This window comes from Rhinichthys klamathensis, unplaced genomic scaffold (assembly GCF_029890125.1).
Source record: "Rhinichthys klamathensis goyatoka isolate OS25496 unplaced genomic scaffold, OSU_Roscu_1.1 h1tg000545l_1, whole genome shotgun sequence".
In the NCBI taxonomy this organism is placed as follows: Eukaryota; Metazoa; Chordata; class Actinopteri; order Cypriniformes; family Leuciscidae; genus Rhinichthys; species Rhinichthys klamathensis.
In genome coordinates, this window is record NW_026607017.1 from 1,015,001 (window position 1) to 1,040,865 (window position 25,865).

Here is a 25,865-nt window from a genome sequence, read left to right on the forward strand (position 1 = left end):
GTTCAGGAAGTGGTGCAAGTATGGCCTGGAAAGGTTCAGGTTAAGGAAATGCTCAAATTAAATGTATTGTTTTTTAAACACTCACTCTCACTCAGTATTTCTGGCTTGTATTCCAGTCCAAATATCTAAACATTTTTAAATCAAGATGCATTTACTAAAGTAGTAAAAGGCCATAAAATATTATGTTTTATTTTCTAGGGAAATAAATGAGAGAGTTATTGTGTGTGTGTGATTCTTATTCAAATTTATGTTAATCCAGTTTATTTATTAATTTTAATATTATTGTTTATACATGTAGTTTTCCTCTACTTTTTTCCCGGCCCACTTCAGCCTGAAACTCCTGAACTAAAGTACAGTAAAGTACAGTACAAAACAACAACATAAAGACAATAAAGATGTTGAAACTCTCACTCTTTTCCATGTGGACAGATCGACAGCTCTCCACAGTCTCTGGTCCTTCACCAGCTGCTTCCAGCGCCTGCACACTCTACACACACACACACACACACACACACACACACACACACACACACACACACACACACACACACACACACACACACACACACATATATATATATGTGAAAACATCACACGCTTTGGTTTGTTTGTGTTTGATGACTTCCGGTGTCTGATCGCCGTCTATTATGTGACTGAAACGACAGGATCTCTCACAGTTGTTACTGTAAATCACTGCTAACTGATGTTTCTACACGATCATCATTACAATAAATTAATTGTATAAAAAATCATATTCGATAAAACAAATCAAAACAAACACTTTCACCGACCGAATTGGACTCACGTGTAACTAACACAGTTATTGTATGACATGACGCGATATTGTACCTGGAGTTGCGCACGAGTTCTCGCACATTTAAATAAGATAAAATATCAATTAAAATGTTTTCAGGAAAAAAGTCCAGAGTGTAGCATCTCACCGCGTCCATTTCAGTGCGGAACCTTCATCGCCCGCGACACACTGACGGACACATTTACCGGTGACACGCTGTTTCCGGTGCGGAGCATTACTCGTTTAATCTATTACAATTATTATGAATACTTATGTCAAAATAAGCTGTTTGAGAGCTGTTGCTGATAAATCGGTGACAAAATATCTTAATTTTATACGACTGTTCAAAATAAAAGTGTTTAAAAAACAATTTACTGATATGCATGCCTGTAGAAAATAATATGTTGTTAACATTGCATCGATATTTGTTTGAAAATATTAATATGTTATAAGTCTATCCGTAAATATATTTTTTACTAATATTTATTGTTTGTTACACTTGTTCGTCTGATGTTTGGTTTGATCAGAGAATGTCCAGTTTGATCTTCTTTCACTGTTTGATTTGTGATGTTGTTTTGCGGTCACCGGAAGTGGTCTAGTCGGGCGCATGCGCAGTGTGGAAGGCAGCGCTAGCGGCGCAGAGCATCATAAGCGCGAGGAGTTTCTGCAGCTTTATTTATTCAAGACTGTTAATTTGTGTGTTTGTGAATCTACATAATGGCGGGAATTAAAGGTGAGCACATTAATCTGTGTGTGTGAGTGTGTTTGCGGTGTGTAGTGATGACGCCGAAGTGTTTGATGTTCATTAGCGGCCGCAGATTTACATCCACCATCGAAACAAAACATCATCTCTATATAAACCTCTTCAAAGAAACACTTACATATATACATACTGTCTCTATATATGTGTGGTCTACTTCCTAGAGTCATATAAAGTTTAAAATACTCACACTGTGTGTGTGTGTGAGAGAGAGAGAGAGAGAGAGAGAGAGAGAGAGAGAGAGAGAGAGAGAGAGGGGAGAGAGAGAGAGAGAGGGGAGAGAGAGAGAGAGAGGAGAGAGAGAGAGAGAGAGAGAGAGAGAGAGAGAGAGAGAGAGAGAGAGAGTGTGAGAGAGAGAGAGAGAGAGAGAGAGAGAGAGAGAGAGAGAGAGAGAGAGAGAGAGAGAGAGAGAGAGAGAGAGAGTGAGTGAGTGAGTGTGTGTCTGTTTGTTTATGTATGTTAAAACACTGTGGAATCAAATGTTCACAGATATTCTAATCTGTTACACTGTTCACTTGTACAATTCATTTAATTTGTACATTTAAATTAAATTTATGTTATAATATTTGAGTATTTTGATGTCTTTATAATGGACCACTTGCACTGAATTCTATGTATTCCAAGCTTTGGCAATATTGTAATTTTTACAGTCATGTCAATAAAGCTAATTGAATTGAATTGAGAGAGAGAGTGTGTGTGTGTGTGTGTGAGAGAGAGAGAGAGAGAGAGAGAGAGAGAGAGAGAGAGAGAGAGAGAGAGAGAGAGAGAGAGAGAGAGAGAGAGAGAGAGAGAGAGAGAGAGAGAGGATGTATATATGCGTGTAAGTATTATGTATCTGTGCGTGTAAGAGAGTGTGTATATATATATATATATACACTTACACACAAATATATTAAATGAAATCTTTTATGCTAGTTGTGATTAAAGGGATAGTACACTTTGAAATTAATTTTTGGTATGTTTTAGCTCACCTCAAGGGCATCCAAGATGTAGGTGTCTTTGTTTCCGCAGAAGTTTCAATTTTGATATTTTTAGGTCAAACCGTTCTTGTCTGTCAGTCATATAATGCAGGTCTATGGTCACCACCTCAAAGAGCAGCACAGAGAAGTCCAAATTAAACATGATTTAATGACTCATAAATGTAAGTACACATTGATGGCCTAAGACACGAAACGAGCGGTTTGTGTGAGAAAACCAACAGTATTTATATCGTTTTTACCTCTTGTAAACACAGCCAGGTCCAAGTGATCTGAGCTCCTGCGCGGGCGCTTCGGTCTGCGCGTTACAAGAGGTAAAAACGATATAAATACTGTTCGTTTTCTCACACAAACCGCTCGTTTCGTGTCTTAGGCCATCAATGTGTACTTACATTTACGAATTTCAAAGTGAACTATCCCTTTAATAGGTTTGACAGCACTGATATATATATATATGTGTACATCTGCTGTTCCTCAGCTCTCATCAGCCTGTCGTTCGGAGGAGCGATCGGCCTCATGTTCCTCATGCTGGGCTGCGCTCTGCCCGTCTACAAGTGAGTGTCACGTGTGTGTGAGTGTCACGTGTGACCTGTGTGTGTGAGAGAGACAGAGAGAGTGTGTGTGAGTGAGTGTGTGGTCATTTGATCTGTGTGTGTGAGTGAGAGACAGAGAGAGTGTGTAAGTGAGTGTGAGAGAGTGAGTGAGTGTGTGGTCATTTGATCTGTGTGTGTGTGTGTGTGTGGTCATGTGACCTGTGTGTGTGAGAGAGACAGAGTGAGTGAGTGTGTGGTCATTTGATCTGTGTGTGTGTGTGTGTGTGTGTGTGGTCATGTGACCTGTGTGTGTGAGAGAGACAGAGAGAGTGTGTAAGTGAGTGAGTGTGTGTGTGTGTGTGTGTGTGTGTGTGTGTGTGTGTGTGTGTGTGTGTGTGTGTGTGTGTGTGTGAATGAGTGTGTGTATGTGATCTATGAGTGTGTGTGTGAATGAGTGTGTGTGTGTGTGTGTGTGTGTGGTCATGTGATCTGTGTGTGTCTCTGTGCAGTGCGTACTGGCCTCTGTTCCTGCTCTTCTTCTACATCCTCTCCCCGATCCCGTACTGCATCTCCCGGCGTGTGGTGGACGACTCCGACTCGGCTAGTAATGCCTGTAAAGAGCTGGCCATCTTCCTGACCACGGGGATCGTCGTGTCGGCCTTCGGGCTGCCCGTCATCTTCGCCCGCGCCGCTGTGGTAAATACATACACACACACACACACTCAATGTGATAAATTCACACACACACACACACACACACACACACACACACTCTCTCTCTCGCTGTGGTAAATACCAGACCGTCCTGTCAAAGTCGATATCACGCACAGTTGGGTTCTGTTACAACACTCACTCACTCACTCACATACTCACACACACACACACACACACACACACGCATATAAACACACACACACACTCTCTCACTCACAAATTCACATACACACACTCTCACTCACACACACACACACACTCACTCACTCACATACACACACACACACACGCATATACACACACACACACACACTCTCTCACTCACAAATTCACATACACACACTCACTCTCTCTCTCTCACTCACTCTCACACACACACACACACACACACACACACAAACACTCACCCACTCACTCACTCACTCACACACACACACACATAAACACTCACTCACACACACACACACACACACACTGACATACACACTCACTCACTCACACACACACACACACTCTCACACACACACAGCTTTGTTTTTGTGATATATGAGGACATTCCATAGGCGTAATGACTTTTATACTGGACAAACTGTATATTCTATCCCCCTACACTGCCCCTATCCCTAAACCTACCCATCACAGGAGACATGCTGCATTTTTACATTTAAAAAAAAAACCCATTGTTTTTTATGTTTTTTAAGCTATTTGAAATATGAGGACACATGCAATGTCCTCATATATCACGTGTAAGTTGTAATACCATAGTAATATGCATGTCATTATACACATTTGTGTCCTCATATATCACAAAAACAAAAGCACACACACACACACACACACACACACACACGCATATAAACACACACACACACTCTCTCACTCACAAATTCACATACACACACTCTCACTCACACACACACACACTCACTCACTCACATACACACACACACACACGCATATACACACACACACACACACACTCTCTCACTCACAAATTCACATACACACACTCACTCTCTCTCTCTCACTCACTCTCACACACACACACACACACACACACACACACACACACACAAACACTCACCCACTCACACACTCACTCACACACACACACACACACACACACACACACATAAACACTCACTCACTCACTCACACACACACACACACACACACACACACACACACACACAACACACACACACACACACACACACATAAACACTCACCCACTCACTCACTCACACACACACACACACACACTGACATACACACTCACATACACACACACTCACTTACTCACCCATTTATGTTTTTTAAGCAGCACTTGCACTTAAATTACAATTGCGTAAATAATGTTGTGAGATAACTGTTTTAAATATACAATTTGGAATCTAGAAATATGAAATGATAAAAAGAAAAAAATAGAATATTATAAATATGAATCAGAAACCGCCAGCAGGGGCAAAACAAAGTGAGTATTGTCTGTATGATGCAGGTCACTTAACATTTACTCGTTGTTTATTGAATTGTTGCCCTGACATGAAGAATAGTCTGGCGCAGCACACACACACACACACACACACACACTAGGAACATGCTCCGCTAGAGCCTCAATCATCCACATCAAACACACAGCGTGAAGTGCAACCGATAATCTTGCAGAGCCAGTTCTTGAAGAATTACGAAATGTCCATTTAAGTCAAATAAACTGATCTAGTCAAGTACACTCCTGTCTCAGGACATCGAGGTCATAATATCCTGAAATAATGCATAACTTCACATGTGACCCTGGATCACTAGACTGGTTTTGTGGTCCAGGGTCACAGATGTATGGTTGGATGGTGAATGATTAGAAATGAATGAATAGAAATGATTTGAATGCAGATGAAAAAGGCATAGTGATAAAAACAACTTCAGTTCTCATCAAGCCAGCTCTATAAATGAGTCTTGATGCCTCGTGGAGTGTGTAACTGTGCAAGCGTGGACTGATGTGACCAGGGCTTCACATTAACTGTTTTGCTCACCTGTGACTAGTGGTTTCCCAAAGTTACTCGCCACTCCGCATTTTCACTGGCCACAATTTGGACACCGATACCATAGGGGAATAACTACCATATAGATATTTTTAATAGCATCTCATAATTTGGCAGCCGGTATATTAGGCTACTGTCACTTTAAGACCTAACGCACGGACCCATTATACTGTGTTATAGCCAATATACTTTACATGCACACACTCTGCGGGAATGAGTAAAATTGTGCTCAATACGTGCAATCCCTCGCAAGATTCAAGCCCTGAACCACCAACAATATTCATCCGGAATAGGGGTGTAACGGTTCACAAAACTCACGGTTCGGTTCGATACGATACACTTGTGTCACGGTTCGGTTCGGTTCGATACACTTGTGTCACGGTTCGGTTCGATACGATACACTTGTGTCACGGTTCGGTTCGGTTCGATACACTTGTGTCACGGTTCGGTTCGGTTCGATACACTTGTGTCACGGTTCGGTTCGATACGATACACTTGTGTCACGGTTCGGTTCGATACGATACACTTGTGTCACGGTTCGGTTCGATACGATACACTTGTGTCACGGTTCGGTTCGGTTCGATACACTTGTGTCACGGTTCGATACGATACACTTGTGTCACGGTTCGGTTCGATACGATACACTTGTGTCACGGTTCGGTTCGATACGATACACTTGTGTCACGGTTCGGTTCGATACGATACACTTGTGTCACGGTTCGGTTCGATACGATGCACTTGTGTCACGGTTCGGTTCGATACGATACACTTGTGTCACGGTTCGGTTCGATACGATACACTTGTGTCACGGTTCGGTTCGATACGATACACTTGTGTCACGGTTCGGTTCGATACGATGCACTTGTGTCACGGTTCGGTTCGATACGATGCACTTGTGTCACGGTTCGGTTCGATACGATACACTTGTGTCACGGTTCGGTTCGATACGATACACTTGTGTCACGGTTCGGTTCGATACGATACACTTGTGTCACGGTTCGGTTCGATACGATGCACTTGTGTCACGGTTCGGTTCGATACGATACACTTGTGTCACGGTTCGGTTCGGTTCGATACACTTGTGTCACGGTTCGGTTCGATACGATGCACTTGTGTCACGGTTCGGTTCGATACGATGCACTTGTGTCACGGTTCGGTTCGATACGATACACTTGTGTCACGGTTCGGTTCGATACGATACACTTGTGTCACGGTTCGGTTCGATACGATACACTTGTGTCACGGTTCGGTTCGATACGATACACTTGTGTCACGGTTCGGTTCGATACGATACACTTGTGTCACGGTTCGGTTCGTTACGATACACTTGTGTCACGGTTCGGTTCGATACGATACACTTGTGTCACAGTTCGGTTCGATACACTTGTGTCACGGTTCGGTTCGATACGATACACTTGTGTCACGGTTCGGTTCGATACGATACACTTGTGTCACGGTTCGGTTCGATACGATACACTTGTGTCACGGTTCGGTTCGATACGATACACTTGTGTCACGGTTCGGTTCGATACACTTGTGTCACGGTTCGGTTCGATACGATACACTTGTGTCACGGTTCGGTTCGATACGATACACTTGTGTCACGGTTCGGTTCGGTTCGATACACTTCTGTCACGGTTCGGTTCGGTTCGATACACTTGTGTCACGGTTCGGTTCGGTACGATACACTTGTGTCACGGTTCGGTTCGATACGATACACTTGTGTCACGGTTCGGTTCGATACGATACACTTGTGTCACGGTTCGGTTCGATACGATACACTTGTGTCACGGTTCGGTTCGATACGATACACTTGTGTCACGGTTCGGTTCGGTTCGATACACTTGTGTCACGGTTCGGTTCGGTTCGATACACTTGTGTCACGGTTCGATACGATACACTTGTGTCACGGTTCGGTTCGATACGATACACTTGTGTCACGGTTCGGTTCGATACGATACACTTGTGTCACGGTTCGGTTCGATACGATGCACTTGTGTCACGGTTCGGTTCGATACGATACACTTGTGTCACGGTTCGGTTCGATACGATACACTTGTGTCACGGTTCGGTTCGATACGATACACTTGTGTCACGGTTCGGTTCGGTTCGATACACTTGTGTCACGGTTCGGTTCGATACGATACACTTGTGTCACGGTTCGGTTCGATACGATACACTTGTGTCACGGTTCGGTTCGATACGATGCACTTGTGTCACGGTTCGGTTCGATACGATACACTTGTGTCACGGTTCGGTTCGATACGATACACTTGTGTCACGGTTCGGTACGTTTTCGATACATGAAAAAGAAAGAAATGTTAGAGAAATTTCCTTGATTTTTTTTTTAATTATATTTTTATTTTAAACTAACATCATAAAGTATGATATTTTTTAACTTTGAGCAATGATGGAGCTATACTTGACTTTTCTTAGGAGCTTATAAAACAAAAACAGCTCCTTGGACAAAATGAAATGTAATATTGTAGTAGTTATAAACAAAGGTTTATTTTAGTTCAGATTAACATTTGAGGGCAGCAATTGTATTCATAATGTCATAATAAAACCGACGTGATGTTACTTGAAAGCATTATAGCCGACTATTCCTGCCAAACTCCCATGGTTACAGTTAGTAGAGTTACTCCAGTAAACCCATGGTGAATGTTGCTGATCTGGACACTGGATAGTTCAGTCATGGCACAGTGTTTCTCCTGGTTTCCACGTCAGCGCTGTTTGATCCGTTAATAACAGAGAAATGTGAATGTTCCTCACTAGATCTCGCAGCGATGTTATTACTTCAGTGGCGAACTCAAATGTTTTCTTCACTGGATTTGGCTGTGTAGTGACAGTGCTGATGATAAAGATCGGCTCGCGCTGCATTGGTCCAAACTGATAAACGGTCCGTCAACCACACAATAACGAGTGGTTTCGTTCCGCTTACATTACATTTGATGTTGGGCAATGTTGTGTATCGTTACACCCCTAATCCGGAGCTAATGAAACGAGTGAGTAAAGGGTTGTGAGTAACTCGCTGTCGGAGAGATTCGAGAGCGAGAACACACAGCTCGTGTCTTTGTATCTGTTCTGTGGAAGAGTTTCAGATATTTCAGTATCGATATTCAATCTAGTACACTAGATTGCACTTAGTTTATTATTTCAGATGCCTTTTTAAAAGACTACAATTGAAAAATGTATATTATATAAAATTCAACCCGCCAAAGTGGCTCGTAGGAGTGACTGTTACACGCCACCGCTGAAATCCACACGCATGTGGCGGGTGTTAATGTCAAGCCCTGCATGTGAGGTTTGTCTGGATGTGTGTGTGTGCAGATCGAGTGGGGCGCGTGTGCGCTCGTCCTGACGGGGAACATCGTGATCTTCGCCACCATCCTGGGCTTCTTCCTGGTGTTCGGGTCGAACGACGACTTCAGCTGGCAGCAGTGGTGAAGCTCATCCCTCATCTCTGTTATCTGTTACTGACATTACTCTCGTATTTATAATGCCGCCCATTCATAGATGCAGGAAATCAGTGCAATAATTTTGTTAATTTTAGATCCTTCTGACATTCTGAATTGTTGGGTTTCATGCACGACTGAATTCAGGTGGTCGAACAAACACTGGTGACATCAGATTGTTTCGTCCGAGCGTTTTCTCTGCGGCTTGACGTTGTTCAAGCGGAAACCTTCAGCTTTACGACTCTGGTGTCTGTTACCAGCTTTCTTTTTATTCACAACTTATTTATTTGTTCCTGTGTCGCTCTTGTTTTCTCTTTGATAGCGCATTAAACATGAGATTGTAGAACGAAGCTCGTCATGTTCGTGTTGATTCGAATGATTATGTTAGTTTGTGTTTGTTTTTTGCGCTTGGCATCGTGAGATTTCCCAGACATGTTTCTTTGGAAAAAGCAACAGAAAGCAACTGTTTATCAGCAAACTATGAAACTGAATCATGTTTGATTTAAAAGCATGTAGACTAGCTCATATTCATCATTTAAGGGTGTATATTAAAAAAGAAAGACGAGATCATGCATCTCTCCGAAACTAATGAAGAAGCAGTTGGTTTGTGTTTCCAGATTTCTGAGCAAGTGTTTAAAGTCAACATGGACTCAAGTGACACATTTCTGCTCTTATTGGCAATGATTCATCCGTGCACATTATAAAAAATAAAAAAAATAAAAAATTCAATAAAAAGTTGGCCTTCATAATCTTTAATTCATAATACTTTTTAAGGCAAGACACCCCAAGTGAATAGGGGAAAAAATTAATAGATATCACCATACTTCCAAAACTTGATTACATTAAGAATTACACAAAAAAAAAAAGTTTTTCTGAAATGTTATGTATAATATGCACTGATTTGGATACATTAACTCTAATATGTCTTTAAATATGACTCTAATATGTCAACAAAATCAAACAAGAATTTAGAATTTTGTTGACATATTAGAGGTTTTAATAAAAGGCATTTTGGATTCTGTTTTTATCACTCCATAAATTAGAAAACAGTCAACAGCTGAAAAAAATGTTTTTATTTTTTTTATTTTTTTATAGGAATAAATGTTACAAAAAATCAGGCGGATGATATATTGACAAACCCCTCTGTAAAAACCTTCAGAATATGGTCAGGAATAAAACTTTAAGTTTTGGTATATATAAGTTCTGCTGAAGTAGAGAACAAAACTTTTTAATGATATGACCTATAATAGAAATCTACTGACCCAAATAGATAAAGTGCACCAAAATAAAATCTTAAAAGTGCATTTTGGATGTTTTCGTTCCACTAATCTGAAAAACACTTTATGAAAAGCCAAAAAGAGCAAAATGGAAAAGCATTTTTGCCTGTAATGTCTCGCCTTAACTGTTTTTTTGACACTTCTCAGCACTACCTGATTCCTCATGGACAAAATCAAGTTCTGTACTTTTTTCATCCTGTTCTCAAAATCAGTCCGATTTCAGTGGTAGAATGTTTTGTAAATGCGGTTTCATGTTGACTTTAACGCTTTGAAGAGATGTTCTGTTATTTTATATCTTACTGTGCAGAAACGGCACAAGTAACATTGTGACTTTTTCCCCCTCCTGTTCTTTTTTAAATAAATGCCATTTTTGGAAAAAAAAGAAGAGTTTTACGTTTGTTGTACACGACCTCTGACCTTTGTTCTCTGTTGCTGTTCAGATTTAGCTTTTTTACTGACCCCATCATTAGTTTCATCACTCTAATCAAAAGATTACCAGAAGACACAAATAATATAATATCTAAAACTTGAAATGTCCGTGGGCCGGTTTTCTCTTCTGTCAGTATGTGTGGAATGAGGGAGAGTCGCTGAAACACGTCTGCGTTATAGAAACACCTGCCAGATTCACCTCAGATTTCATCAATAATTCACATTTGTGTGAATACATGTTTGGGTCACTAACCTACAGGGGGAAAAAATATATAAAAATGAAGACTTGCATGCCAATTTCACTCCAATTCTGATTACTGTAGCGGGATGTTTTACTTTGTAATTTTGTATTAGTCATTATTCTCAATTATTAGATTCGTATTAATGTAGTAGCATGTTAAGGCAGTACAACATACTAACATGATGTGTATATATATTTTAAATTATATATTTATATTTTCTTCTATCACAGCAATAACTATTTAGTGGTTATGAAAATAATGCTACAATGCACCGAAAACAAGATTTTCTTTTTATTTATTTTTTAAATCTTCTTCTTCTATGTCAGCACAAGGAACAGTATGGTAACAAGTTGTGAAATTTGGCACACTGATAGAGGACATTCTGAACATTAGCCACATCAAATTTGGAGTCTCTTACTCAATCCCTCTAGCGCCACCCACTGTCCAAAGTTGTACTCACGTTTATGATAATAACTTTTGAACCATAAGAGATATAAACAAAATTTCCATCATGAAACATTTTCCACCATTTTGAATTTTCCACCATTTTGAACTCCTCTTAGACGGTTTGTCCGACAAAATTAGCTCAGATCTTCTTCAGACCCTGCCTGGAAAAAGTTATTAAAATCTTTTTGATAGACCCAACCGTTCTCGAATAGCGTGCAAACAATTGAACACGAGGCTATATCTCTGAAACGCTTTAGCGTATTGAGGCGAGTCTTGGTACATGTCATCACAAGCATGAACTGACGCTACATGCAGAGTTTCGGCACAGCGCCACCTACTGGTCAGGAGAAATGAAAAATTACTTATAAGTAATGGATGGTTGGCCCAAAAAACATAAACTTTTAATTCAGTTTGACATACCCAATTTTCCCATATCGGACAAATATATATATATATACATAATATTTCGGACATTTAGAATTTTACCGTAAAATGCTGCAGGAAATCAAAAAGTTTCAGAACAGCGCCACCTTTTGGTCACAATTTATAATAAAATTTTAAAATATTCTAATGGCTATTGATTAATTACATGAATTGATTAAATACAAACTTTATAACATCACCCATTGTCACCTTACTCGGACAACACCAACCAACACCTATTTAGTAACAGCGCCACCTGTCCGTCAAACGTTATAAGCAATTTAGTCATATTACAAGTGATTGTATTTGTGATTTTTCAGCCATTTTTACCAAAATAATCTAAAAAATGTCTTTAACTCGCCGTGCCTTTTTAAAGCTTGACCTCTTAATTGTTGCTTGCAGTTATATACATTAGCTATATGAGTGGGACACATTCCTGCCAGGTTTCGTGTGTGCATTTGAATATTTGGAGAGAGAGAAAGAGTGTTTTCTTCGCCCTTAAGCGAAAGAGATCCATCATCATGTGTCAGAGCCGCAGTGAAGGACTGAGACACGAGCAGAGCCGCACACACTGGAGGTTATGAGGAGGTTTTTCAGAGTTGACAGAGATGAAGATTACGGTCAGATTCAATATCTCACTGCCAAATGCATCCGACTGTCTCAGGAGAAAGGTAAGAGTCCGAATGATCAGATTCAGCGATGAAACCAACTTTAAAGCAGTTCAGATTATGTAGATCAGCTAAACTCAAGAAGCCTGACAATGCTAAAAAACAACCATATTCCTTTTAGTTTAAATGTATTATTTGCATCAATTCTGTAATTTATTTGACTTATTCTGCTCTGCACATTACACTACACATCATGCGTTAACTAATAATGAGCAAAAACATTTGTTACAGTATTCATTAATCTTTGTTAATAAATAAAAAAGGGATAGTTCACCAAAGGAATATTCTCTGATCATTTACTCGCCCTGTTTGTTCCAAACCTGTTTGAGTTTATTTGTTCTGTTGAACACAAAAGATATTTTGATGAACAGTTGTTGGTCCCCACTGACTTTAATAGTATAAAAAAAAAATCATACTATGGAAGTCAATGGGGACAATTAAGTATTTTTAGTGTTATTTCATGTTTTGGGACCTTATTGTAAATTGTTACCATTTTGTCAGAATTTCTTCTTTATTTGCATTATTAAACTTTTTGTTTACTCCTTTTTAACATTGTTGCCTTTTTTCCATCCATCATCTCTTATTGGAACAACATTTTTGATGGTATTAAGTGGTCGTTCGTTTGATCACTCCCTCCGAAATACTTTTTTAACAAATAAAAATCAAAGAAATATCTTATAAATTATTTACAGATTTTATCTGAAACTGAAGGTCACTTGTTTTGGGAGTGCTTTTGCTCAGTCTTTCTGGAGTAATGTTAAAGTCCAACATGTGTTCTGTGATTTTTCCTTATCTTACAGACACATTCTTTTTGGGGTTTTATATTAATGACAAGCAATTTTTAGTATTAACCTCCTTTTATTTATTGGAAAGTTTTATATCCATAAATGTAAATATACAAAAAGTAAACCCCGCTTTGACACCTCAAACAAGAATTGAATTTGTAATTAAATACAATTTCAATGTGCCTGTAAATAAGAAAGCGATAAAAACATCTAGAATTTGTGACATGTTTAAAATTCTTTCATAATATGCTTTTATTCATTTTTATGCCTTTTTTTATGCCTTTTTTTCTTTTCTATCTAATGGCAAATAATTTTCAATAGCCTATGTAAATTAGGCTTCTTTATATCATCTTTCTTGTTGACTGTTGAATTATAACTAGATTATTGTCTAAAAGTTTGTCTGTTTTTGTATTTTATGTTTGTTAAAATTTGCAATAAAAAAACAGTAATTCAGTAATGCAGTGTGTGTGTCTGTGTGTGTGTGTGTGTGTGTGTGTGTGTGTGTGTGTGTGTCTCTCTGTGGGTGGGTGTGTGTGTGTGTGTGTCTCTCTCTCTGTGTGTGTGTGTGTGTGTGTGTGTGTGTGTGTGTGTGTGTGTGTGTGTGTGTGTATGTATGTGTGTTTGTCTGTGTGTGTGTGTGTGTGTGTGTGTGTGTGTCTCTCTCTCTCTCTCTGTGTGTGTGTGTGTGTGTCTCTCTGTGGGTGTGTGTGGGTGTCTCTCTCTGTGTGTGTGTGTGTGTGTGTGTGTGTGTCTCTCTCTGTGTGTGTGTGTGTGTGTGTGTGTGTGTGTGTGTCTCTCTGTGGGTGTGTGTGGGTGTCTCTCTCTGTGTGTGTGTGTGTGTGTGTGTGTGTGTGTGTGTGTGTGTGTGTGTGTGTCTCTCTCTGTGTGTGTGTGTGTGTGTGTGTGTGTGTGTGTCTCTCTGTGGGTGGGTGTGTGTGTGTGTGTGTGTCTCTCTCTGTGTGTGTGTGTGTGTCTCTCTGTGTGTGTGTGTGTCTCTCTCTGTGTGTGTGTGTGTGTGTGTGTGTCTCTCTGTGGGTGGGTGTGTGTGTGTGTGTGTGTGTGTGTGTCTCTCTCTGTGTGTGTGTGTGTGTGTGTATGTATGTGTGTTTGTCTGTGTGTGTGTGTGTGTGTGCAGCAGTGCTCCAGCATGAGCTGCTGGTGTCTCGAGAGCGTCAGCAGGCTCTGCAGGTGGAGATGGAGGCTCTGTCAGTGCGAGTGTGTCATAAAGAGCAGATCTGCGTTGAGATGAGCATCAAATACCAGCAACTGATGGAGAGATTTCAGCAGGTACAGCCGAATATGTGAGATGATCACTGGATGATGATGTACCACAATGAGACTAGTGAAACGGCTTCTCGAACAAGAACAAATGAAGGGGGCGGGGCTTGATTTTGTCCGTGGGGAATTGATTGGATGGTTGTGGTTCGCTATTGGTGGATCTCATGTGAGTGACAGGTTGCCCCGCCCACATCATCAGAGAAGAGAAGATGCAAGGGGGGGGGGGAGCCTTTTATTTTGTTTAAAGGCTTATTGTAGAAATATTGCACGATTCAATACATAACACAACACTGATCTCACGATACAATATTATTCAATTCAATTCACCTTTATTTATATAGCGCTTTTTACAATACAGATTGTATCAAAGCGCTTCACGGTGATAACATGAAAACAATATAACAAAAACAATATAACAATATAACAAAGTTTGTTTCTAAAAGAAAATTGCGTCAACGTCCACCTTAAGTAAGGCAGATCAATAATATTATTGAATATTAAATGTCCCCAACTAAGCAAGCCAAAAGCCAAGGCAAAAGGCACACACGCCATTATTGCGATTCTTCAAGACATATGGGAAAAGGTTAACAAAAACTTTACTGTTGGTTAAAATGCTAAATTTGGTATTACATTGTGTGTGTAAATGAATAGACTTGGACTTGATGCTGAAACCCAATGAACAATAGAGACACCAGAATAACAATATTCATGATTCTGATGCTGAAAATACATAATTATTCTAGACGAATATGCTTGCAATCTGTCACTGACTAGATATATTTAAAATAACGTCTGCCACTTTTTACTGGTTAGTTATTGTTTATTTGAGTGTCAAACACCTTTTATGGTGCCCAGCCCTCATGGGCTTATTCGACACAACAGCTTCACACATATCACCAAAATATGCCAGATGTCAGATATGCCAGATGTCTGACTGGTAACATCAGACATCTGGCATTATCAGGACCCACAAATATTCCCCCATTACATTATTATACATTAAATTCAACATTACATATAGTATTTTTTTCTCTCCCACACAGTAATTTTTATTTTGGGTGAACTATACACAATACATATTGTCACTAACCAAGATACATATTGTATTTTTGTATTGTGATATATTGTGACATATATTCTACTACCTAATCAATACTATTAAAAACGTATGCAGTGTACAGTATGTGCAGTATGGCAGCAGTCCGTATAACCTGTGTGTGTGTGCGTGCGTGTGTGTGCGTGCGTGTGTGTGTGTGCGTGTGTGTGTGTGTGTGTGCAGGCGCAGGCTGTGACGGAGGACAGGGGGAGAGTCGCTTCACTCCTGAGTCTCCAGATAGAGCAGGTGAGCTGTGACTTGCAGCAGCTGCAGGGCTCAGAGACGCAGCTGATGGGCCTGGTGGACGAGCTGCACCAGGAGGCCCAGCTCAGAGCCCAGCAAGCTGAGGTCCTGGAGACGCGGCTCCACGAGGAGACCCAGTCAAAGGCACAGCTAGTGGAAGACCTAGAGATGCAGCTAAACAGGTATCTAACTGCATAAAATGTGAGTGAAACATGATTCTTATACGCATATTTATTGTATGATGTTCACGGAATGTATAAGCCATTAAAGTATATATTCTGCTTGATCAGTAAATCCCTGGAGCTGATAGAGCTGCACAGCACCAGCCAGAGGACGGTGGAGGAACTGCGGCGGGAGAACTCGGAGAGTCTCGGGAAACTCCGGGAAACGGCGGAACAGTTCGAGTGGTTGTGCGATCAGCAGCGCCGGTGGATGAGCTGCGTCAAGAGGTTCACACACACACACACACACACACACACACACTCGTAGCGACAGACGCTTTCGAAACGCTTCGTGAAGCTTTGCGAATCATTTGTTTCGAACCAGTGAATTGGAGCGTGTATCAAACTGCCAAAGTCACATGATTTCTGTAAACGAGGCTTCTTTACGTCATCCATCACTCATTTGTAAACTGCTGAAAATTAGCATATTTATAATGGGCCGTTCACACAGAATGTGTGTGTGTGTGTGTGTGTGTGTGTGTGTGTGTGTGTGTGTGTGTGTGTGTGTGTGTGTGTGTGTGTGTGTGTGTGTGTGTGTGTGTGTGTGTGTGTGTGTGTGTGTGTGTGTGTGTGTGTGTGTGTGTGTGTAGGTTTAAGGACGGTCTGTCAAGTGAGAAGGAGTCCCTGGAGCTGCAGGTGAACCGGTTACAGGTGGAGTTGGATGCTGTCAGGAAGACTGGGAACTCCGACTGTCCCGCAGAACCTAGCAGAAGGTCACTTTTTATTTGATCTAATGTTTTATTTTATATGATAAATGCGAGATGATTTTCTCTTTTCCTCACAGATGGGATGTTGAGAGGATATCTGACCTCCAGGCTGAGGTGGAGCGATGGAAAACACTGTATGAAGACCTGCTTAAACTCACCATACAGCAGGTACACACACACTCACACACACACACACACACACACACACTCACGCACACTCACTCACTCACTCACTCACACACTCACTCACTCACTCACTCACTCACTCACTCACTCTCTCACACACACACACACACACTCACTCACTCACTCACTCACTCACACACTCACTCACACACTCACTCACTCACTCACTCACACACTCACTCACTCACTCACTCACTCTCACACACACACACACACACACACACACACGCACACACACACTCACACACACACGCACACACACACACACACACTCACTCACTCACTCACCCACTCACTCACTCACTCACTCACTCACTCACTCACTCACTCACACACTCACTCACTCACTCACTCACTCACTCACTCACTCACTCACTCACTCACTCACTCACTCACTCACTCACTCACTCACTCACACACTCACTCACTCACTCACTCACTCACTCACTCACACACTCACTCACTCACTCACTCACTCACTCACACACTCACTCACACACTCACTCACTCACTCACTCACTCACACACTCACTCACTCACTCACTCTCACACACACACACACACACACACACACACACACGCACACACACACTCACACACACACGCACACACACACACACACACTCACTCACTCACTCACGCATGCTCACACACTCACACACACACACACACACACACACACACACACACACACACACACACGCACTCGCACACTCACACACACACACACTCGCACACTCACACACACACACACACACACTCACTCACTCACACACACACAGACACACGCACGCACGCACACACTCACACACGTATGCACACTCACTCACTCACTCACACAGACACACGCACGCACGCACACTTACACACGCACACACACACGCACTCACACACACACGCATGCACACTCACTCACTCACACACACACACAGACGCACGCACGCACACACACACACACACACACACACACACACACACACACACTCGCACACTCACACACTCTCACACACACTCTCTCTCTCACACACACATACGGTCACTAACCCTGTCTGAAGAAACACACATATATAATGTTATAATGTGTGTGTGTGTGGTTGTGTCAGGGCCAGTGGGCAGCAGATGAACACCTCAAACCCCCATGAGGATCCAAACACAGACGACAGCTTCACATTATACATTTTACTCATGTGACCAGTGTTTTTTAAAGGCTGCGTTTATCTGATCTAAAACAGTAAAAACAGTGAAATATTACTAGAGGGCACTAGAGGGCGATGTTCCTCCACACACACACTCATGCCAAACCTCAAGAACTGGGATGGATTTCACATCTCTCCAAATACCAACACAGCTAGACAGTGTCATCATAACCCTGGCTCTCCTGAAGCAGAAGACTGTCCTTCCGTCCCCCTCGACTCGTCCAGGATCATCATCTCTGTGTGTCTGACAACAGGAGTGTGTTTCTCAATGATCTATCAAATAAACTGCATTGCTGAAGCCTCTCTGATATGAGTGTTGAACAGAAGCGCTTCATCAACACTAACATCACACACACAGTCTTCAATGCACTCTTACCGTAGTTTATAGGAAAGTCTGTCAGCGCTCACATCGGACCTTAATATTATTTTCCCTTAAAGGTGCAGTGTGTAATTTTTAGCGGCATTTAGTGGTGAGGTTGTGAATTGCACTCAACAGAAGTTACGGTGGCCGACAGGAAGTGATGTCGTCGTCTGAGACAGCAGAGGAGCCAGGTTTCTTTAGATAAATTTAGAAATTAGGTTTACTTAATTCAGTAAAACTATGTTATTGCGAATATTTTTGTCACTTGTTCATCATTGTGTCAGTGTTTTATTCGCTGACTTTAGCAGCTTCTTTGCACGAAGAACAACATAGTGACGAAACGCGTTTGTCCATTTAGGGCCACCGTAGAAACATGTTGATGAGAAATGGCTCATTCTAAGCTAATAAAAACATAATGGTTCATTATGTAAGGTCTTTATACACCACTGAAAACATAGTTATGAATATGATATTGCATTTCTGTCAACAGATCCTCCTAAATATTACACACTGCACCTTTAATACTGTGTTAAAGTTGTTTGCATGGAAGACAAAGAAAGCCACATGTAATACGACTGTGTGCCACCAGATGCCAGTATAGCGGCATTTATGTAAATAGTGCTGTGTATTCCCTATTTGCTTATAAAAGTATTTTCAGACATAATTACTTGCTTTTTTTACCATTCTGATTAAGTGACAAATTTACATCAGAAGGCTAGTTATGCAAATGAGGAATATGATAATTTTATATAAAGTATAATGTGCTGTATCGCAAAAATCCACCTAAAAGGTTTTTCCCTGATAATGATCGGCTGAATGTTGTCTACAGTTATAATACCATTATAATGTTAATTATAGCGTTTTTTTATGTATCATTGAGTAGAATTCACACAATTTGTTCATTTATATACCTGATGGAAATGACTGCTTTCTCCTTTAATTGTTGTGATGTCATCATGAACTGTCGTGACTTCCGGTTCGGTCTCTTCTCCTCGAGAGGTAGGTCAGAGAAAGTCTAATATGGGGAGAACTCCCACTCACATTAAACTTCCGGGTTCTGAACTGTTGCAGTTCCACTCTGGGTCCATATGAGGGCGCTCACAGGCGGAGTGCAGAATGAATGGAGGTCTATGGAGCAATACCCCTAAAAATCCCCTTTTCTCAGGATATAATTTTTTGTCTAGTAATTCGAATGTTGTATTCGAAAGAAGATGCAAAGAAATTACACATTGCTGGGTGTTAGATTTTTTAGAGTCACTTATTTGCTTTAAAAAGTCTTTTAAAATGTCAATGACGTCATACACATCGTACGACCAGAGATAGACCTGCTTTACGGCAATCCTTCATTCACTGGTGCTTTCGTGCATAGACAGACGAGAGAAGCCGCGAAATTTAAAAATACTACTGTTATTGTGTCACGAAATGTAGTTTTAATAGTTTTTCAGTCCACAATGTAGTTGTTGAAAGCTCAAATCTGTGGTTTATTTATAAAGATAGCGCTTATTTAAAAATTTGATCTGACGTTTTCGGAGTTGTGATATTCAAGCCTTTACCGGGGTCTAAGCGCTCTGCACCCCGCCTGGAACAGCCTTTCCTCGGTGCTTCTGACGTTTGTGGTTAAACATGACATATAATTCGTCTTGTGTATATCTAACGGGCGATCTTTGGTCTCATTAATCTTGTTCCCTGGCAAATCGTTTTGGCTGACGGCAAAGTGAAGTTTCATAACTTTATATTGTGGCTATTTTAACGTTGTATCCTGCTGTGTCTGAATCGTTTACTTTATTTATTGTCTTGTATAACTCTTCTTATACCTTTTAGGCTACTTATACTGTTATAATGTCTCTTACTGATCAATAAAACTGAAAATAGACAGGGTTGTGTCATTTTATTTTATATAGCCTATATTTTATATAGCCTTTTCATTACTATTTTATTTGCTGTACTGTTTGTTTGTTTATTTTATTGACTAAACTATTTACTATTACTTCTCACTTTATCTTATATTTACTATTTGCACTGCACTGTAGTTGTACCATATCGTATTAGGCTACCATAGATAAAGGATCCATCAGTTATCTTTGTTATTACTAAAATCGGGTCAATCACAGAAAATGCTTTTTCCACAATAAGAAAACTATCGCAGCAACGTTATTATGTCTATGCTTTTGCGTTCTGCACTTTCTTTTCTCTCGAGGCATCTACTACACAACTGACACAGGTAAATACATGTGTGGTCCCGCTTCGGATGCCACGATGCCATCAAGCGGTATCTCTGGTCGTAATCAGTCCTTCACTGACCAATCAGCGTCCATTAGCAGAATGCTAGCGTGTTATGAGCAACAACAACTCAACCTGTAAGAAATCGAAAGGACATAAGTACTCGTTCATTCAACTTTCGACCTATAACCCATGTTGGACTTGCAAAACCTACATTCAAATCTAAAATTTCTCAATGACAACCGGGTGAAAAAGACCAATTTAGCCGTTTAGACCCATAGACTCCCATTCATTTTGCACTCGGACTATTGCCCCCAGTGGAACTCTGGTGGAACTACAACCAAAAAGTCGGTACAATAGGACTTAATAGGGAGTGGCCAGGCTTTCCGTAGACGGGCTTTGGGTAGGTTTCTTTTGACATCCTGATAATCTTATCTTATTGCTTCTATGTCTTTATTTTTACTCCGGTTATATAGTATAATGTTATTTTACTCACCTGCGTGAATCTTTTTGTCATTTTACCATTTTTGAGTAATATTTTTGCCCAAATATGTGGAAATGAGAGCACATGGTGACAAGTGTACATCATTATATTTATAGAAAACAAGGGCGATTCACTCTCAGAGGCTGCTTGTTTTTGTCTTGTATCAGGTATGATTTCTGTTACACTAATTTATCTATTTTATTCACGTCATTGTACCACTTTCATGCGTTTAGCAGACCTCTCTGAGTGTGTATAGATGTGAATAGAGTTCAGAACTGCACGGGTTTGATGAGACGCAGGGAGTCTGGACGCCTCATAGCTTCATTACTGGGAATAACAGACGTGTCTTAAAGACTAATTTCCCTGGTGATGTCAGGGATTTTCAAAGTCTCTTGTGTTTAGGGAACAGGCCTTTTGTATATGTTTCAAAAATATTATTATGCAGAGCTGCTTTCACACGCTTTTATCAATAATAAAGCTGCCATGTCAAACATGATCAATGTGTCAGTGTTGAGGTGGTGACGTCAGTGCCTCTGCTGGTGGATGCTGGAACTGCAGCGTGCAAGGGCGAAATTGTCAATCACACATTGGGGGGGGGACAGCTGTGGAACTTTTTGTGTTGGCGCATGCACACATTTTTTTAATCAAAATAAAATAAAAGTCAGAGTCCGAATGTTTGTATAGGCTAACACAACAAGGAATTTTATTACATCTGATCGTCAAACCAACGTATAGCCTACTCACAATGATTACAGCATCGGCATCAATTACAGGCCTGAATTGACAACAAAGCGGTCAGTGATCTCTCTCTCTTATATTCTTCTATAAACATATAGTGTGGCTATAAACATTTTGATTAAATTACTGTTACAGGATAACAGGATATTTACCATTCATAGATAGCCTATGTGCCAAATGTCTGTCAATTTCCGCGCTCCTCCTAACTCTTTTTCTGTTTGGTTTTTCCTAACTCACTGACGATGCACGAGCTACTAGGGATAGGAAAACATGACATGGATTTCAGGAGAAATAGGTTTTGCTAAATGTATAGTGTAAGGCAAGTCGAATGGATTTGGGAAATGGACCGGCCGGGATTTTATATTTTCGGAGCTGGGAAGAAAGACGTAGGCTATTTGCAATCACATCTGGCCCTGCCCGCATAATCATACAAGCCGCGTTTCCATTAGGCTACCCTTCAAATTGCGCAAATGGAAATTGCGTAGCCTAATGAAAATGCGCACAATGGAAACACGTCCAAAAACTCCCGTTTATCCCAATAAAGTTTTTACGCTCGCATGAGGAGGTTTTTCAGGCAATTTGAAAAAGGAACATTTCGCAAAACTGCAATGGAAACGGGTTTTGCGCATTTACAGTCACCTGACTTACGCGGTGTGTTTTGGGTCCGTGTCCGCAAATAATAATAATAATTATCATCATTATTATAACATTTATTATATGTAGAAGACGCTTTTATCCAAAAAAGGAACAAAGCAATTCGTCACATTTCATTCATAATACAGGTTGGACAATAATAATAGGGCTAAGATTATCACAAATAAACAAGATTTTGACGCATATCCAAGTGTGTGTGCGGACTGGGTGTGGAGCGCGCACTGGATGGCACGGTAGCGCGGGCGCGAACACTTGCATTTTCCTATCAACAGTCGAAACAACTTAAAATACTCTGTCATTTCTGGTCATACAGAATATAATAATACATTATTCGCTACTTTTATAACTACTTTTATTTGCGTAATCTCACAATAACAAGAAAACGATGTGCTTTTGTAAAATAAAATAAAACAATCAGGCGCGCTTTCATGATCTCCGTGAACTGAAGCGCGAGAACTGATCGCCTTTGTAGACTGAAGCTTTAAATGTCCACTTTAAAAGGAACAAATTCGAATCGAAAGCTAATACCTTCTGATTATGTAATCCGTATGAAGGTGCATTTCTCTCTAAAGGTGCATCCGGAGATGGAGATATGTTTTTAGCCGACACTGATTTAGGAAAACAATAGTTTATTAATAAACAATTAAAATGCCTCGTTATTTTTTCAGACACATTTATTATAGCCTAACTCACCATACATCCCCTTTCTGTAGGCTGTGGTTATGGCTCTTCTCATTCAGCACTGCGGGAAAAATATAATTTCCAGGTTCTAATTTGGCCTTAGAAAACCAGTAAAATCTACATTTTTTTCTCCATATTAATTTGTGAATATTTTAAATGTTTAATAAAGGGGCAAAAAGTCATAAACAAATATCTGAAAATTCGTCTCTCTCTCTCTCTCTCTCTCTCTCTCTCTCTCTCTCTCTCTCTCTCTCTCTCTCTCTCTCTCTCTCTCTCTATCTCTCTCTCTTTCTCTCTCTCTCTCTCTCTCTCTCGCATAACATCGGTTAATGGAACGCCGTCATTTCGCAATAGTTTTTTATAGACATTTAGAAAACATCGCAAAAGTTTTGCGCAAATCTGTAATGGAAACGCGCCCCAAATATGATCAAATATTGGGGGGGGGGGACAAATTGCCCTTCGTTGAATATTGGGGGGGACGTGTCCCCCTGTCCCCCCATAGAATTACGCCTATGCCAGCGTGTGTTTTCAGACTGACTACAGTTAGCTCAGCATGGTTAAATATTCAACAACGTTTTTCCCTCGGGTCATTTTGGCCCTGAATTTTTTTATTTTTAAATTGAGTGTTCATCGGAGGCATCCAAGACCCAAGGCCTTTTGTCGCACTTGAACAATGAACTAACACACACACACACACAAAATTGAATGAATTCGAGGAGTTTTGTGGTTGAAATTTAAAAAAGTAACAAATCCTTCCCTCGCGGGTCAATTTGACTCCCATAGGAATGAATGGAATGTGAGGAATGCTTCAGTACACATAGAACAACCTAAGCATGCTCAAAATTCTAACTAAAATGCTAAAACTTTACCATTTATTTTTTTATAATGTCTACATGTGTAAAAAGCATCTGAATAACTGACTTTAGGACCCAGCAGAACAGCTCATTTGCCCGCAACACACGACGACCCGCAACACCTGACGACCCGCAACACCTGAAGACCCGCAACACACGACGACCCGCAACACCTGACGACCCGCAACACCTGAAGACCCGCAACACCTGAAGACCCGCAACACCTGAAGACCCGCAACACACGACGACCCGCAACACCTGAAGACCCGCAACACCTGAAGACCCGTAACACCTGAAGACCCGTAACACCTGAAGACCCGCAACACCTGAAGACCCGCAACACCTGACGACCCGCAACACCTGAAGACCCGTAACACCTGAAGACCCGTAACACCTGAAGACCCGTAACACCTGAAGACCCGTAACACCTGAAGACCCGCAACACCTGACGACCCGCAACACCTGACGACCCGCAACACCTGAAGACCCGCAACACCTGAAGACCCGCAACACCTGAAGACCCGCAACACCTGAAGACCCGCAACACCTGAAGATCCGCAACACCTGAAGACCCGCAACACCTGAAGACCCGCAACACCTGAAGACCCGCAACACCTGAAGACCCGCAACACCTGAAGATCCGCAACACCTGAAGACCCGCAACACCTGAAGACCCGCAACACCTGAAGACCCGCGACACCTGAAGACCCGCAACACCTGAAGACCCGCGACACCAGAAGACCCGCGACACACGACGACCCGCGACAGCTGAAGACCCGCGACACCTGAAGACCCGCGACACCTGAAGACCCGAGACACCTGAAGACCCGCAACACCTGAAGACCCGCAACACCTGAAGACCCGCAACACCTGAAGACCCGCAACACCTGAAGACCCGCAACACCTGAAGACCCGCAACACCTGAAGACCCGCAACACCTGAAGACCCGCAACACCTGAAGACCCGCAACACCTGAAGACCCGCAACACCTGAAGACCAGCAACACCTGAAGACCCGCAACACTTGAAGACCCGCAACACAAGACGACCCGCAACACCTGAAGACCCGCAACACCTGAAGACCCGCAACACACGACGACCCGCAACACCTGAAGACCCGCAACACCTGAAGACCCGCAACACCTGACGACCCGCAACACCTGAAGACCCGCAACACACGACGACCCGCAACACCTGAAGACCCGCAACACCTGAAGACCCGCAACACCTGACGACCCGCAACACCTGAAGACCCACAACACCTGAAGACCCGCAACACCTGAAGACCCGCAACACCTGAAGACCCGCAACACACGACGACCCGCAACACCTGAAGACCCGCAACACCTGAAGACCCGCAACACCTGACGACCCGCAACACCTGAATACCTGCAACACTTGAAGACCC

At 41.5% G+C, this 25,865-nt stretch overlaps 3 protein-coding genes across 3 annotated transcripts in view; 2 read left to right on the forward strand and 1 right to left on the reverse strand.

Annotated features, from left to right (window-relative positions):
* Positions 1-979, reverse strand: part of LOC130073408 (F-box/LRR-repeat protein 12-like) — a 3,848-nt gene extending 2,869 nt beyond the window's left edge. The window contains exons 1-2 of the mRNA XM_056238805.1: positions 850-979; positions 412-487 (exon numbers count right to left, since the gene is read on the reverse strand). Coding sequence (XP_056094780.1) covers positions 412-487; positions 850-950 — 177 coding nt within the window. The 5' untranslated portion in view covers positions 951-979. The remainder of the gene's footprint in view (positions 1-411; positions 488-849) is intronic.
* A 394-nt stretch (positions 980-1,373) lies between these two features.
* Positions 1,374-9,978, forward strand: leprotl1 (leptin receptor overlapping transcript like 1). The gene is made up of 4 exons (XM_056238845.1): positions 1,374-1,526; positions 3,009-3,084; positions 3,573-3,759; positions 9,144-9,978. The coding sequence occupies exons 1-4, from the start codon at positions 1,511-1,513 to the stop codon at positions 9,258-9,260; spliced, it is 396 nt and encodes a 131-aa protein (XP_056094820.1). The 5' UTR covers positions 1,374-1,510; the 3' UTR covers positions 9,261-9,978.
* Positions 9,979-12,415: 2,437 nt separating this feature from the next.
* On the forward strand, positions 12,416-18,657 carry LOC130073435 (tropomyosin-1). Its single transcript, XM_056238838.1, has 7 exons — positions 12,416-12,757; positions 14,675-14,826; positions 16,097-16,338; positions 16,447-16,605; positions 16,968-17,090; positions 17,162-17,252; positions 18,374-18,657. Exons 1-7 carry the CDS (start codon positions 12,667-12,669, stop codon positions 18,410-18,412), a joined length of 897 nt encoding a protein of 298 aa, XP_056094813.1. The 5' UTR covers positions 12,416-12,666; the 3' UTR covers positions 18,413-18,657.
* The last annotated feature ends 7,208 nt before the right edge of the window (positions 18,658-25,865 follow it).